Here is a 17,310-nt window from a genome sequence, read left to right as displayed (position 1 = left end):
TGTCATATGGCATATTACTTTGGGGTAACGCTGCAGATATTGAATCTGTCTTTATTTTACAAAAGAGACCAATCCGGTATTTATAATCTTGGAGCTAGAGACTCTCTTCGGGATGTTTTTAACAAAGTGGGAATACTCATTGTTACGTCGCAATATATTTACAACAATTTATGTATATTCACAGTAACATTGATCACTTTGATAAAATCAGTGATAATCATTGTATGTGCACTAGGAGTAAGGATAAGCTTATAACGCCAAGTTTGCGACTCTGCAAAGTCAATAAATCCTTCTTGGGGCAAGGTATCCGTTTCTATAATAAAATTACGCAGACATTTTTAACTTTGCCGTTTAGTAAATTCAAATCGTTTGTAAAAAAAATACATTGGTAGAAAAAGCATATTATTCGATACAAGATTTTATAGATGATAAAAAAGCGTGGAGTTAATACCTGTTGACTTCCAAGCAGGATATATTAATTTAAATAATAGTATTTAATTAACATGACTTTGTATTTTTAAATGTTAAAAAGAGTAACTACTGAGTTTCTTGCCGGTTCTTCTCGGTAGAATGTTCTTTCCGAACCGGTGGTAGCATCACTTAATTGTAAAATGACGACAAAAGTGCTTTGTAAAAGCCTACTTGAATAAAGTTTATTTTGATTTCATTTGAATAAAAATAGTCAAACAAGCAGATCTACTTTTTTATAACATAGATATAAATAAATATTTGTTTTAAATGTATTTGATTTAAAAAAGAAAAACATATTCTAGGAAGTAGGTTCTTCATAGACCAAAATTAAGAAGATACACATGGCCCAGTGCTTAAAGTAACTAGAACACTTGTCTTGTGCGTAATTCGGATTCATATTTATTTAAGTAACTACTAACCCAATTAGTAGCATGATGGAATAATGTCAAAACATTTTCCTTGAGCGTAAATGAGGTCCTTGCCCAATGATATAAACAGAAGTATAATGAATAATTGTTAAAGGTAAATAAGAGACATTATTTCAAGTGTGTATTCATAATTATATACAAGTTACAAAAGTGTATCTTAATAATAAGCATATTTTATTCTTGCAATATTTTTTATTGTTTGCAAAAGTTTCTATCGATGAAAACTAGTTTTATTATAAATATGAAAAAGTGTAAGACATCGATGTTTGTTTTTCCGTTGCAGGCGAATATATTTTTTAACAAATCTTACAAAATACAAACTTCTTTAAACTTTGGATATTTTTATTCTTTCGTAATAAAAACTTGTACATAACATTATGTAGGTACATATATGCATACTTCAATCATTGTTGCATGAAAACAATCAATCGATTTAATATTAGGTTACTTAAACGATAGGATTACTAAAAATAAAATAAAGTATAAACTAAGACTTTAAACATAAATGACTTTAGTTTATTAGTAATTTCAAATACAATTAATTATTGTAAGTGTTTTGAGAGTAATCTTATATTAGTACGAATGATGTCACTGTTATTCACGCAACTATGATGCTGTTATTACTTGGAAGGGAAATCCGTTTTTAGAAGATAAAACGATTGGCAAACAAATTTGTAGTTAAAAAATAATATTGTACGTTATTTGAAAAAAATCGGTGGACAAAATATTACGATATATTTTTTTAAACAACAGAAATATAAAACGAAATAAATCTTAATTATACACAAACGATTTTAAACTTAACACTATTTTATGAAAAAAAAAAAGTAAACTTATAATGGAAGTCAGAAAATCTATAACCATTGAGGATAATTTTATTCTTACTAAAAAGTATAAAATTAAAAATATTGCCTTTTTAACATAATGTTTCTCTCCTAAACATATTAATGGATTTTATTGTAGCAAAAAGATGTTTGGTTTCGTAATTATTTTTATAAATGATTTATATAAAAGATTTCTTCAATCAGTTACAGCGTTAGGGGCGGTGTCTACTTATGCCTGTGATTCTGTACTAAAGTATGAAATTATATCGAGTGCTTGTTGTAAAGCTAAACTAAGTGCTGCTGGAAAAAGATGAGATTTTTTTATTTATATACTCCTTTAAAAAACAGAATAAATAAAGTACAACTAAGCCTAATCTACCATTATCTATTATATAAACTATCTTAGCAAAAGTATAAAAATTATAACCAATATACTTAGGTACAATATAAATTTATAAGTAAATGTAATGTCAGTAAAAAACAAGTCAATTTATGTTGAGTTTTACACAAAAATGAAAAGGAATACTATACCAGTCTCATTAAATATCGATTAATATTTTGTTGAAAAAAATGCAATTATAAATCACTTTGTATTTCTTGGATACATAAACAAAGATTTCAATAATTTATCAATAATATAATCTATGGAATAATTATAGCAGTATTAAGAAAACTACATGTACGTAATCCATAAAACTACTGTCTTTTAAATAAAATTAATTATGAATGCAATAGTATTTGCTCCTGTTTGTATACTTCGTGATAAGCATTCCTAATTAAAACGTAAGGGAAACATGATTCCAATAAGTCCATAGTAAGGAAGGGTGACTCTTGAACTATAAGATCGAGAAGTAGGTAAACGGATTCGCGATTTTTGATGGCTTCTTTTTCTGTTTCTTGTCCAAGACGCAAAAGCGACGAGGAGGCCAATGCTAAAAATTCCTTCATTCTATCTTCAATATCGGCCTGACCACAAATTGTAAAAAGAGCACCAAAAATATGGTTAATAGCAGGAGCCATGCAGTGTATATTATTTGCGTGGCCTTCCAATGACGGTCTGTAAAACGAACCTTCACTACGGGCGAGTCTCGGAAGAGAAACTGCCACAAAAACCATAAGCAAACAAACAATGAGATGCTCTTCTTCTTCTAACTCAGCCTTATGTTGGCGTAGAGCTGAAGCTAGAGTGGGATCAACTTTACAAGACAAACCAGCAGCAGAGCACATTTCAGAAATGACTCGAGTCGGATCACCACTTGGCAACTGCTGTTGGAAATCTTTTATAGAACTTATCAGGAATGGAATACGCCGTTCCAAAACGTCAAGTAACGATTCTTGGGCTATTTGACGGAAACTCAGAATAACACCAATTATCGTCATCCTTTGTAATACATTGTCAACATGTTGTAGCCTCTTAAATTGTTCTCTCATTATTTCTGGTTTGTCAAAGTTAGTTCGTAGCATCTGCAACACCTCTTTATTTTGCACAACTAACTTTTTAAGTTCCTGGACTTGACTAGCTATGTGCCACATCAATGTCTCACTCAATAGTTTCATACCATATGGTCCAATTAATTCGGCCAATGCTCGTAGTTCATTAATATCGGAATATTCTTCCGCGTTGAAGGGAATAGCACCTTCTGCTGAGAGGCTTACAAAAGCTTTTTGGTTCATTGAAAAACAAATACTGCCTGCGCTAACTCGTCTGAGTAAAATCTCAGAGTACCACTGCGTGTATAATGATGCGATCGTTTTTTCACCATGGCTATCCATGTTTTGTGTCTGTTGTAGTAGACAATTGTTGAATACTCGAGTAATATCGATGTGTACATAATTTTCAACAGTTTGAAGAACATTCATGTATGCTCTAACACTGACTAATAGTTCAGATGGTTTAGCTATTTCACTTGTGTCCTGATTAAACATGACCATTCCAACTAATGCCTTTGAGAACCTAGTCTCCAAATGTTGGTGTAAATATTCACGAGGGGCAAAAGTGTATTCCCAAACATTTACAGTGGAACAATAATTGATGGCAAAGCAGAGTTCTGTTAATGCCATATGAAGTTTGTCCATTGTAGTCAATTCTTCCCTGGTTTTTCGATAGCTTTCAGCTCCCGGTTTTATTACTTCACTTGGATTTTTCTTATTTTTATCTTTTTTCTTTCTGTTTGCAAGATGGGCAATAGTCTGTGCGCAATGTTTTGGGAGCAACTTGTCACTCATTGTGCATTGTTCATCACAAATTGTTGTTATTATATTTTTTGCTTCTTTCGCCATTTCCTCCAGGAAAATATTAACAACAGAAAGACTCCTTTCACGTATATGGTGCCTTTCTTCTGGGCAAAGCTCATGAGTACAGTTTTGGAAGTGACTGCAAATAAGGGGGAATGCAATGATATAACGATTTTGAGCTGGAAACTCTAAGCACATGTGGAATTGGCTCTCAAATATTTTGCTGTAAAAGCAGAACAAAGATAAGTCTGATGTCTCCACCATGATCTCATCAAGATTATCAACCATTTTTGTATGAAATACCATTTTATCAATGAATTGTGACAGTTCTCTTTGATCTACTAAATTGAGTTGTGCTTTAGCGACAGATGTATATGCTTGTAATCTAAACCAATCTAAACGGAATGCACGAAAATCAAAAAGCTCATTGCTTTCTACTTGTTTAACACTCAGATTAGCTGCTGTGTTACAAAGAGATGATAGGATAACACTTTCATCCTCGGGGCAGACTTGTAGATTTTGAATCATCAGATTAAGTGCTACTGCATCAAAACCTGACAAGTATTGTACATAATACCTTTGCATAACTTGACTATATTTGCGCACAAGAGCCCGAAGCTCTTCCATATGAAATAAAAGTTCTGGTAATTGACGATCAACTAAATCTTCTGTTGATTTTCCCTTTACTTTTTGAGGAGGATTGTCATTATGGCGTAGTAGCCAAAAAACTTCATCTCTTGCATAACACAGGCCTATAAATATCAATAATGCTTTAGGCCCCAACAATCCAGGCTGATCTGTTAAAATTAGACCTAATTCTTTTAAGGCTGTTCTTAAAAACTTTCGTCTTTCTCGATGTTTATAGCCTGCTTTTTGTACTGAGTGGTGATAGCAATCCTTTACTTCAGAAATACGTTTTCCATATCCTTTAATACCATCAAAATAACTCTGAATGTAAGTATGTATGTAAATTACTTCATCTCGAAATAGAGCAACAACCCAACCAGACTCTAAAGCACTGACCCACATCTTGTTAGCATGGTCCTGCTGTAACATTTGATGACAGAGTGCAAAACCAAATATGACCCATCTCTCAAGTGACTCCAATGAAATATATTCACATGACATAGTGTTAGTTTCTGATGGCTTTAAAAGCTGAGTAGGATTACTAACTAAGCTTAATTTCTGCTCTGATCTCCAATGTTCTGCAGTAAGATTTCTCGCTGGATACACATGCCATAATGAGTTCAAGGCACTTGATAAAACTTTCTGGTGAGGTACAAATTCTTCCGACAATTTTTTTAAAGGAGCATCATAATCAACAATCAATTGGCCTAGCCGGGGAAAACTGGAATCAATTTGATTGTTAAGCATTTCATGGGCTGCATTGAATAATCCCAGCACTGCTTTTCTATCTTCCACTCGAGATAGCAAAATCATTAAAGATACATATGTTGTGACCAGGTCAAGATAATTTTTTGTTAATTCAAAGTTCAATGTCAAATCCAGAGTCAGTTGACAAGCATCCATAATGTTTAAGAGCTCACATACATTGTCTTTAAAATCTAAAAGATCTACAAATGTGTAATAGTACAGTGATAGTGATTTAATTATATCATTTCTGATATTTGTAATTGCTTGAAGGCCTTTCACATCAATATTAGGAAACCTCCTTACAATATGTTTGATGGATGACTCCAGTGTTTTATCTGATAAAAAGGCTGGTTTTGATTTGGCATCTCCGCAAGCTTTCTTGATATTGTAAATTCTTGTCAACATACCGATGCCTCGGTCATTGAGTATGATGAGCTTTTCAGCCAGCTTTTGCTGGCTGATGTGAACTGACCTTGACATAGTAGACATTCTGCAACAAATATTACTTGTTTGTAAGACATACTCATTCAAAAGTACAACTGGAAGTCGAATAGTAATATCAATAAATGGAAATCAATCGGTTGCTATACGAACCGTGTCGGATTTAACATCTACATAGACCCAGAATAATCCAATTAATCATTTCCGGGCGTAAATCTTGTGACATTACTAGACCATCCCTAAATGATTTAATTACACAAATAGGTAGTGAGGTGATTACTGAGCGAAAATAATTTCATTGTTATTAATCTAATATTAATAAAAATAGTACAAAGTATAAGTTACCTGTGATTATTTGGTAGCGTTTCACTTCGAGGACCTTAGAAATAAATTAATTTTCTCATATTATACTTTCAGAGGATTCCATAACTCACTTCTCTTTTTTATTATTTCTAATTTATTGGCACAAATTGATAATAATTTATCTGAAAAGGGAGTGTCTTATCGAGAAACGCGTTGAACGATTCCCTTCGTTTGTTTAGAAATGACAGTTAAAGCTACCAACTTTGCAAGTATGTAATATATTATCTATTGGAATTATAGTAATGCATGTTTATTTATTTTACAATTTGTGTCTTAGAAGAAGCGACTATGTACAATTTTCTTATTTACATTTTCCTGAAAATTATATTCAACGCGAAAACGATAAATTAATGTCATTATCTTTTTCAAAAATATTATCTGTAGATTATGGCGTCTCCTATCCCCAATTCATTTGATAGGATTGAGAATTGAAGTTTAATACGAAATGTCACAATCATATATTGTAATTGTGATGTTTTTGGGTTAGAAATTTGGCATCAGAAACGAAAACTTAAGATAAAGAAAATTTCTAATCACAAAATTTTGTAATATACGTACATCACCATGCCGCGAATTATGATAAAAGGTGGCGTTTGGCGCAACACGGAGGTTTGTTATTTATAATAATTAAGATAATGCGATTTATTTAAATGAAAACTTTTTATAACTAAAATTATCATTCTATATTCTACCCAGGATGAAATTCTTAAAGCGGCTGTTATGAAATATGGGAAAAATCAATGGTCTCGTATTGCTTCGCTGCTCCACCGCAAATCTGCCAAACAATGTAAAGCTCGTTGGTATGAGTGGCTGGATCCAAGTATTAAGAAGACAGAATGGTCCCGAGAGGAGGACGAGAAGTTGCTACACCTCGCCAAGTTGATGCCTACGCAATGGAGAACTATCGCCCCTATCATTGGTCGTACCGCTGCTCAATGCTTAGAGCGATATGAATATTTACTGTAAGAATTCCCATTCTCATATTTTTCAGACCTGCTCTACAACATTTATATGAACTGATATTATATTTGGTTCATATCATGTTATATTACTTTGAAAATCAATGGTCAATAAAATTTCAGTGACCAAGCTCAAAAGAAGGAGGAGGGTGAAGATATGGGAGATGATCCTCGTAAACTTAAACCGGGAGAAATTGATCCTAACCCAGAGACAAAGCCAGCCAGACCTGACCCAAAAGACATGGATGAAGATGGTAGGATTTCCTTCCATAAAACTATTTTTATTTCACTGACCCATATATTTATTAAAAAGTAATGTATAAAAACATAGTATATTTTTCAAATAGAAAATAAATTTTTGATCCAATAAAACAGTGACTAGGTTTAAAATAATTGAATATTATAATTATTTAATATTTTGAGATGTCTAAATTAGTATTATAAAAAATAATTTTCTTTTTAGAATTGGAAATGCTCTCAGAAGCAAGAGCTCGTTTAGCAAACACACAAGGTAAAAAGGCTAAAAGGAAGGCTCGTGAAAAACAATTGGAAGAGGCACGCCGATTGGCAGCTCTGCAGAAGAGGAGAGAACTCAGCGCTGCTGGCATTTCTGTACCAATTAGGTTACTTTATTTTGTATCGTTATTCCAACAAATTGTTTTAGTGTCTTCTGCTCTTTCAGTGTATAACCTTATTATTATTTTCTCATCAATTACAATTTTAACAACATGTACACATATACAAATTTGTTTCAAAATCAAAATAAGGTGTATTCCAATAAATTTCATAGCAATATTATATAGCAAAGCAAACATAATAAGGTCAGGCCCAATAATATCTGTTGTGTTAATTTCTTAAATTATTTTAACATAGGGGAAAAAAATATAACGATAGTTTTTTGATTTGGTTATTATTACTTTGATAAGTTTGAATGAAATTAATTTATGTTTGCAATTGTTTAGGCGTAAAAGGAAACGTGGTGTGGACTATAACTCAGAAATACCTTTTGAGAAAAGGCCAGCTGCTGGATTCTATGATACATCTACTGAAATCGTGGATCCCATGGCACCTGATTTTTCAAGACTTCGTCAACAACATCTTGACGGAGAACTACTTTCAGAAAAGGAAGAGGTATAATCTTGCATACTTAAATATTAAAAATTAATGATAATTTATAATTTCAATAGTACCACTTATTTAGTTTTTTCATTGGTAAAATTAAATAAAAATACTACTTTCATTTCTTAGGATTTAATTGAGATTTAAAAGAGTTTAAAAAATGAAGTATATTTATACTTTTTTTTAATTAAAACATAATATAACTTCATTTACTTTGTTTTTCAGAGAGAGCGCCGCAAGGATAAACAGAAATTAAAACAACGTAAAGAAAACGATGTACCACAAGCAATGTTGCAGGGTGATAATCCTGCACGAAAACGAAGCAAACTCGTTTTACCTGAACCCCAAGTTTCAGACCAAGTTAGCCCAAACAATATTTATAGCTTACATCTTATTTAATAATATAATATTTATACCTTTGTACACATGCTCATGCCAAATTGAATGAATCATTCAATATAAAGGATTTGGCTTCGTCGTCATTCCCTTACCGTTATTCCACAATGGGCTGTGGAAACTATTTATTTATTTATTGGGAAACAAACAGCACATACACATCATAATAGTTTTCACATATAAAAAATAATTACATAAGCCAACAAAGTTTCCACTTTTGCACAGTGTCATGGAGTGAACATAGAAAAAAAAAAAAAAAACTTATAATTATCAGAATTTAAGATTTTACAATTCAAAGTGTATTTAAGAATAGGAAAGAAAAACAAACATCTTAAATGTAAAAAAAATATGAACGAACGAATTTCAAAGAACGAGAAAACTTTAAAATACCGTCATTAAAAATATCAACACTGTTATCCTCTTGTTTGTTGAAACACCGGCTCCCGGTATAAACACATTTTGGCCGCAACTGTTGACATACCGGGAGCCGGTATGTCAACATTTTTTCGGTATGTCAACTTTGTTGAAAGTTTATATATTAGCTATGATTGAGTATTTATATAGAAATGGTTGAAAGTGAATAAAGATTATTCAATTTACAATAATATTCATAACTTGAATTGACTTGATTCGTACTAAATACGGAGAAAATCTAGTTACAATAAAAGTCTGTCTCAAAATTGGGCTGTCTGTTGACCATACCGGCTATGTATAACAGGTAACACAAGGTGGGCTAATGTCATTTAACATACGAAAGGTTAAACAATGTATTATTGTTAGTACAATCTCTTACGAGAAAACTATTTTTTGCATAATTTCTTTTACATTTTACCAATGGCGTAGCTAGGTGAGGAAGGGCCCAGGTGCATAGAAAAAGAATCAAACCCTCACCCCCTCTTTACCATCCCTCTTTAACTAATAATTTCCCTTTAAAATTATAGGTACCAAATAAGAAATCTTGTGCGCAGGGTCGTCATTTTCTAGCTTCAGAAGCTTAAGGTTTAGTTTGGGGGCCCCCTGAACTCAGGGGCCCTGGTACTGCATTTTACTAATGACATTGTGTGTTACAGGAGTTGCAGCAAGTTGTGAAGCTGGGGCGCGCGTCGGAGGCGGCGCGGGAGAGCGCGGGCGAGGCGGGCGCGGCCACGGACGCGCTGCTGGCGCACTACGCGCTCGCGCCCGCGCCCGCCACCGCGCTGCGCACGCCCGCCGCGCACTCGCAGCGCGACCGGTACGCGCACGCCATATAATAATAATAAATAATAAAAACGCTTGGCCCTTGGAGTAGTGGTGCAAAAAGCTTCATCAAAAGTATAACACCTCGCCTCATTGCCTCCACTGGTGACAGGAGGGCTGGTTCGTTTTTTGCCCAGAGGATCGGAATTGCGATTCAACGGGGAAATGCTGCTAGCATTCTTGCCACCATTCCACGCGGTCAAGATTTATACAGTAACTAGTTTTAGTTCATATTTGTATATATATATTTAAGCATTTAATGTTGTTAATTCTCTAGTGTAATAAAAGATTTATAATACAACACTATTACACTTAACTACATAAATAATAAATAATCTACACTAATATTATAAAGAGGAAAACTTTGTTTGTTTGGTTGTAATGAATAGGCTCAAAAACTACTGGACCGATTTTAAAAAATCTTTCACCATTCGAAAGCTAAATTAATCCCGCATAACATAGGCTAAATTTTATTTTGAAAAAAAAATAGGGTTCCGTAAGATATTTTGGGTTTTTCTGACAAAAAAGGAAAAAATCTACCAAAAAAAGTTGATTTTTGCGTATGATGCCTAAACTATAAAAGATAGTACTATAAAATGTTCTAACTCTGGTCATTAGAGGGTATAATGGCCTCCGACCCTAAGAACCTCCTCAGGCTGAGGTGTTGTGATCACGAATTTGAGGTTTATCACATTAGATCCAAGCGCCAGTTGCAGTAATTCTTCAAATGTGACCGTGCCTCAGCAGTAGGGATATTAGAGGACTAATTATGAACCGTTATCTACGCGGGCGAAGCCACGGGCGTCCGCTAGTAATAAATAAATATGAGACAACATCACATACATTACTCTGATCCCAATGTAAGTAGCTGAAGCACTTGTGTTATGGAAATCAGAAGTAACGACGGTACCACAAACACCCAGACCCAAGACAACATAGAAAACTAATGGTAATCTACATCGACTCGGCCGGGAATCGAACCCGGGACCTCAGAGTGGCGTACCCATGAAAACCGGTGTACACACCGCTCGACCACGGAGGTCGTCATATTATATTACAACAACAGTCAACAATATTACAACAACAGCCTGTAAATTCCCACTGCTGGGCTAAAGGCCTCCTCTCCCTTTAAGGAGGTTTGGAACATATTCCACCACGCTGTTCCAATGCGGGTTGGTGGAATACACATGTGGCAGAAATTCTATGAAATCTGTCACATGCAGGTTTCCTCACGATGTTTTCCTTCACCGCTGAGCACGATGAATTATAAAGACATGTAACAAGAGGGTTAATCTTTATATACAAATCTTTCAGAAAATAATTATTATAAATAAATAAATATGAGATAACACCACATACTCTGATCCCAATGTAAGTAGCTAAAGCACTTGTCAGTCTTGTCAAAAATCAGAAGTAACGACAGTACCACAAACACCCAAACCCAAGACAACATAGAAAAATAATGATAATCTACATTGACTCGGTTAGAAATCGGACCTCGGAGTGGCGTACCCATGAAAACCGGTGTACACACAACTCGACCACGGAGGTCGTCAAAAAATAAGGTCGTAAATGAATAAGTTAGCATAATAGAATTTATAAATATTTTCAGAATCCTAATGGAAGCACAGAATGTGATGGCCCTGACGCATGTGGATACACCTCTGAAAGGCGGACTCAACACTCCCTTACACGAGTCTGACTTTTCCGGAGCCTTGCCACAGTCACAAGCAGTCGCGACGCCAAATACCGTTCTCGCTACTCCATTTAGGTAAGTTTTTGTGATAGACTTATGAGGCAAGGTTTTAAATCATATTGAGTAAAAAAAGCTCTCTGTCCACGGCATCTGGCAGAATTGAGTGAAGTCTGAATCCATGGTGTCAGGAGAATCGTTTTTATTCATGAAGTGCATCGATGGAACGAACACATAATCGTTTTCAAGGAAAGTTGGCATCTAGTAGGCCGGTGCCTATATAAGTCTGCCAAATCTTATCTATGAATTTTACACGCTGCTCCGGCTCAAAGTCAATGTGATAAGGGTAAGCAAATGATTGTAATGTTGAGTTAGTAAAACAAAAAATATATATGTATTTACAAATTCATCATTTCACTGTATACTTTGTTACGTGATTTGCAAAGAGATTGTTATATTTAATTAGAGAAATACAATTCTAATTTTCTTTTTCATTTTGCTTTCCAGGTCAACACGCAGTGAAGTTTCGACACCGGGCAGCTTTGCCACTCCTGGTCACGGTCCTCAGCAGCCCGGGCTAGTAGTAAGTTTTACATAATCCACTATGGGACCACTGACATAGATGTGAAATAAAATAATTAATAAATAACTTTGTTTCTTCCGTAGACTCCTGGTTTACGTGACAAGCTGAGTATAAATCCAGAAGACCAGTTAAGCACTGGAGAAACTCCACAACAAAATAATCAAGTCCAGAAGCAGGTAATTGTTTTTTACTTATATAGAGAGTATGAACATCGATTACAAAATTAATTTTGTTCTTTAAATATGTACACTAAAAAATAAACAATATACTTTATAATTTTCCTGAGTACACCTTAAAAGAAAAACAATTGAAATTTATGTAAATGTGACATTTTCCGAGCTAACAAAAAAAGAATCATTGAAATCAATTCAAAGGGAAAAAGAGACCTATTTTTCTGAAGTTGGGTGATAATGAAGTTAAAAAAAGGATGGTAAAAAAGAAAAAAAAAATTATAATATTCGGTTTCGATGTTCGTATATCTTTTAATGCATTTTAACAACGTACAGCTTTTAAATAAAACTAGTTATATCGGATTTGAATCGCGTAATAATTATTATAATTATTTTTGGCATCCCGACGTTTCGAGCTCTTTACAGCGTTCGTGGTCACGGGTAGACTACCCGTGACCACGACCCGTGACCAGGAACCAAGCCAAGCCAAAAATAATTAATATACGCGATTCAAATCCGATATAACTAGTTTTATTTAAATGTGTAATAATCGCGAAAATTTAAGACAACACAACGTACAGCTTGTCTATAGCAATACATGGTTGTTCCAGCTGAAGGCATCGGTGCGCACGGCGCTACAGGCGCTGCCCGCCCCGCGCAACGACTACGAGATAGTGGTGCCTGAGCATGAGGCGGATGCGGGCGAGATGGCGGGCGACGCTCCGCCCGAGGACCAGGCCGACGCCGACGCGCGCGCACTGCGCGAGGAAGAGGAGCGCCGTGCGTTACCTTGCCTTACCCGCCACGCCATTCCGCGTCTCACCGCGCAGATACCCGCCGCGAAGTCCAAATACACTCATACTATAATACAGTCTACCCGTGACCACGAACACTGCAAAGTGCTCGAAACGTCGTGATGTTTAAAAATAATTAATATACGCTATTCATCCGTTATAATTAGTTTTATCCAAATACACTTATTCAACATGACTATCAAATGTTGTTCTTCCTCGTATCTGTTATTAGTTAAGGAAATAGCAGACTTTTAGTTTTTGCAAAATAATTAAGTCACTTCGAATAAATTCGGTACTATAATATTATATATTTAGCGGAAGCCAACCGGGCCACCTGTCTCAGTCTTCACAGCAGAGGAAATAGAGCCTCGAATATTTCCGACGAGTTAACATTTCAATTTAATATTAGATGTCTAGATATAAACAAATAATATAACTGCTACTACATATACTACATAATAAAACTTACTACTGTTTTAACAGTTACTGCTACAAATAGTGAATAAATTACAAATAATTTAACAAACTTGACTTGACAGAAATGAAAATGTTCAAATGAATTAGTAAAATAATCACTAGGAGCTTCCACTCTTCTCTTGCTCCAAGGCCATATACAGGCCCCAAGTCTCAAGACCTTTAGTAAATCAGTCCCTGTGAATAGCGTGCGTAACGTAACGGTCGGGCCACAGAGGCGGCGGCGCGCGCGCTGCGCTCGTCGGCGCTGGTGGCGGGCGCGGCGCGGCCGGCCGAGGTTAACGGCAGCGTGGTGCGCGGCGCCGGCCCGCTGACGTCACTGCAGCGCGCCGAGGAGCTGCTCAAGGCCGAGATGCTCACAATGCTGCACTACGACGCGCTGCACGACCCGCCGCCCGGTAACGACACTACCTTTAGTAAAGTAGTAAAGTAAAGTAACAGCCTGTAAATTTCCCACTGCTGAGATAAGGCCTCTTCCATTACGGAGAGAGATTGGAACATATTCCACCTCGCTGTTCCAATGCAGCTTGGTGGAATGCACATGTGACAGAATTTCGATGAAATTAGACACATGCAGGTTTCCTCACGATGTTTTCCTTCACCGCCGAACACGAGATGAATTATTAACACAATTAAGCACATATATATAGTGGTGCTTGCCTGGGTTTGAACCCGCAATCATCGGTTAAGATGCACGCGTTCTAACCACTGGGCCATCTCAGCTTTATTCAGACACTACCTTTATTCATATGTATATTAGGATAGATCTCATAGCATCTACATTTATATTTATACTATATATTTATAGTACGCCACACATTAGATGTAGCATCGGAAAATGCAATGGAATGAAAATAAAACCGATTACTGCCGATTTACACAACCAATAGAAATAGCTCCCTATCGCGCCATTCGACGCTATTCGTCGCTATAGATTCTCGTGTCAGAGAAAGCAAGTGCATGTAAATCGACGTGTCAAATTAATGAATATATTAGGTCATATGATATTACAAGTTATTACGTTTGTGCAAAGATCATATTCGCATGAGAAATAAATATAGATAATTTGGGATAGCGTGCTTAATTCGGATGTGATCGGTTTTACGAATTTTGCCGATGCGACATCTAAGTTGTGTCGTACTATACTCTCCTCCTTTTCTTTATATTTCCATAAGAAATAATAATTATTCCTTATATAACCAACGCGCCATCAATCTTGGGAACTAAGACGTTATACCCCTTGTTGCTTTAAATACAATGGCTCATTCCCCCTTCTAACCAGGACACAATAGTAATCACTATCGCTATTTGGAGGTAAAATATCTATAAACACTAAGAAAAAATCCTTTACTACTTTACAATATATATAGTGACACATTATAAAGTGGTAACAAAGTATAATTATCCGGCTGCTACTTTGAGGTATCCTCGCTTTATGAGAATTTTATTTAAAGAAATCTTCGTTTCATATGTACGTAGGCGTGGACAAGAAGCGTATAGTTCAACTGCAAGCTTCGCACCTGGCGTATCTGGAACAGCATCCTTACGAGCAGTTCACAGCCGAAGAGCTGAGTGAGGCAAAGGAGGAACTGCGGAAGGAAATGGAGGTGGTACGCGCTGGTATGGGCCACGGAGACCTCGGCATTGATGCCTACACGCAGGTCTGGGAGGAGTGTCTCGCTCAGGTCAGTATGGAGATGTTCTTACTTTAAAAGTAGTGTTGCATATCGATAGACTATCGATAGTTAAGGTTAACGATACTATCGATAGTCTATCGATAGTGGACGTCTCAATACTATCGATAGTATCGATACTATTATAAGCTCCCCATGAGCAATACTATTGCTACTATCGATAGTTTTGCAAAAACCAACTTTTAACTACAACAGCTACAATAGCTAGCAATACTATTGATAGTATCGACAGTATTGATATAGTACTATCGATATCCTGAATAGTTTTCGAGGTTAACTATGGATAGTCAAACTATCGATAGTTATGCAACGCTGCTTTAAAGCAAAGAATGTGCTTGTTGTAATCAATCATGATGTATTGCTATAATAACCAAAAAAAAAGGTCGATTCACCTTGCTTGTTCACATCTAAAGTGAAGAAGCAATCCACTGCCACTAAATGTGTCAATGATGTAAAATTAATGACGCAAGCATTATCAGGGGACAAATGTGGTAAGGTGCAGACTCTCATAAAGCCGATGTTGATAAAGTGGTGAAGGCGGAATTTCATTATAAACCTGAAGAGTAATCTATATTTCATACATTAAAACCAATTTATTTTATAAATAAGAAAAAGTTAAAGGAAATTCAGTTTTATATCTATTAAATATTCTTGATCAGGTGCTGTTCTTACCTGGACAAAACAGATACACGCGCGCTAATTTAGCGAGCAAGAAAGACAGACTGGAATCTGCAGAGAAGAGATTGGAACAAAACAGAAACCACATGGCGAAGGAAGCTAAGAAGTGCTCTAAAATGGAAAAGAAATTACGAGTACTTACAGGTAACAAAAAACAACAACAATTATATGAGTAATAAATAAGTTGTTATTACATTGTAATAACAACAATTATTACATTGTAATAACAACTTGACTGCGAATGAATGCTTGTCAGTCAGCATACTGTAAATAAATTCACCAAGTCGAATCTTATAATGTTATGTAACAGGCGGGTGCTGTCGGTAAGGGATCGCCTCTATATATGTGAAATGAATGGAAGCTTGTATTTTTAGTTTTATTTGTAGAGAGTCGAGATGGCCCAGTGGTTAGAATGCGTGCATTTTAACCGATGATTGCGGGTTCAAACCCAGGCAAGCACCGCTGATTCATGTGCTTAATTTGTCTTTATAATTCATCTCGTGCTCTGCGGTGAAGGAAAACATCGTGAACCTGCATGTGACAAATTTCATAGAAATTCTGCCGCATGTGTATTCCACCAACCCGTATTGAAACAGCGTGTTGGGATATGTTCCAAACCTTCTCCTCAAAGGTAGAGGAGGCCTTTAGCCCAGTTGTGGGAATTTACAGGCTGTTGTTGTTGTTGTTGTATTTTTTTGTATTATCATATAATGAAATTATCATATCATGAAATTATTTTTACCCAAGTTTAAGGATGTCTTACTGTAACTATTATAGATGATTTATTTTCAATAGGTGGTTATCAAAGCAGGACGGCATCTCTTATAAAGCAATTTCAAGAGTTACAAGACCAAATCGAGCAGGCGAATTTAGAGTTATCAACGTTTAAATTTTTGGCTGAACAAGAGAAGGCCGCCATTCCACGTAGAATAGAGGTTCGTATTTTTTGTAGACTGTTTCGTTTGTAATTTGATTTTAGTATTAGTTAGTATCTATTCAAACTATTTACATGATATGTGCTTTCCTATCATGTTATATGACTCAAATTGTACATAAAGGAAAGTAATAGTGATTTAATTACTAACTTTATATTTCTCTAGTCTCTCACAGAAGATGTCAATCGTCAAACAGAGCGCGAGAAACAGCTACAAAAGCGATATGCGGATTTACAAGCCGAATTGGAAGAGCTGCATAAAGGAAGAAAGACCAAGGAAGTCGAACCAAAACCCATAGAAGCGGACGTTTAATGCAAATAATGTTTAAATGTAATAATATAACATAGTTAGGTCATTTAGATTGTATTTAAGTATGTTATAAATGTCTGACTTTTCTCTTAGCATCGATACAAATATTATGTAAAGAGTAAATAAAAAAATAA

At 35.4% G+C, this 17,310-nt stretch overlaps 2 protein-coding genes across 2 annotated transcripts; one reads left to right on the top strand and one right to left on the bottom strand.

The window, feature by feature from the left end:
* Positions 1-1,071: 1,071 nt before the first annotated feature.
* LOC124532233 (membrane-associated protein Hem) lies at positions 1,072-6,312 on the bottom strand. Its single transcript, XM_047107008.1, has 2 exons — positions 6,119-6,312; positions 1,072-5,822 (listed from the first exon to the last, which is right to left on the bottom strand). The coding sequence occupies exon 2, from the start codon at positions 5,819-5,821 to the stop codon at positions 2,444-2,446; it is 3,378 nt and encodes a 1,125-aa protein (XP_046962964.1). The 5' UTR covers position 5,822; positions 6,119-6,312; the 3' UTR covers positions 1,072-2,443.
* A 222-nt stretch (positions 6,313-6,534) lies between these two features.
* Positions 6,535-17,307, top strand: LOC124532196 (cell division cycle 5-like protein). Its single transcript, XM_047106929.1, has 16 exons — positions 6,535-6,745; positions 6,833-7,098; positions 7,219-7,349; positions 7,559-7,718; positions 8,058-8,226; positions 8,440-8,574; positions 9,681-9,841; positions 11,459-11,617; positions 12,047-12,122; positions 12,206-12,298; positions 12,904-13,072; positions 13,776-13,958; positions 15,040-15,245; positions 15,914-16,076; positions 16,728-16,867; positions 17,033-17,307. Exons 1-16 carry the CDS (start codon positions 6,701-6,703, stop codon positions 17,177-17,179), a joined length of 2,403 nt encoding a protein of 800 aa, XP_046962885.1. The 5' UTR covers positions 6,535-6,700; the 3' UTR covers positions 17,180-17,307.
* Positions 17,308-17,310: the final 3 nt, after the last annotated feature.

The sequence above is a fragment of the Vanessa cardui genome, chromosome 9 (assembly GCF_905220365.1).
Source record: "Vanessa cardui chromosome 9, ilVanCard2.1, whole genome shotgun sequence".
Classification (NCBI taxonomy): Eukaryota; Metazoa; Arthropoda; class Insecta; order Lepidoptera; family Nymphalidae; genus Vanessa; species Vanessa cardui.
This window is presented reverse-complemented; position numbering and strand designations above follow the sequence as displayed.

What these genes read in the sequence shown, in the direction of transcription:
- LOC124532233 (XM_047107008.1), bottom strand. Translation starts at nt 5,821, where the DNA reads ATGTCTACTATGTCAAGGTCAGTTCACATCAGCCAGCAAAAGCTGGCT.
- LOC124532196 (XM_047106929.1), top strand. Translation starts at nt 6,701, where the DNA reads ATGCCGCGAATTATGATAAAAGGTGGCGTTTGGCGCAACACGGAG. An exon ending in GGCATTTCTGTACCAATTAG is followed by an intron (nt 7,719 to 8,057) that starts GTTACTTTATTT and finishes GCAATTGTTTAG; the next exon opens with GCGTAAAAGGAAACGTGGTG. An exon ending in CTCAGCAGCCCGGGCTAGTA is followed by an intron (nt 12,123 to 12,205) that starts GTAAGTTTTACA and finishes TTTCTTCCGTAG; the next exon opens with ACTCCTGGTTTACGTGACAA.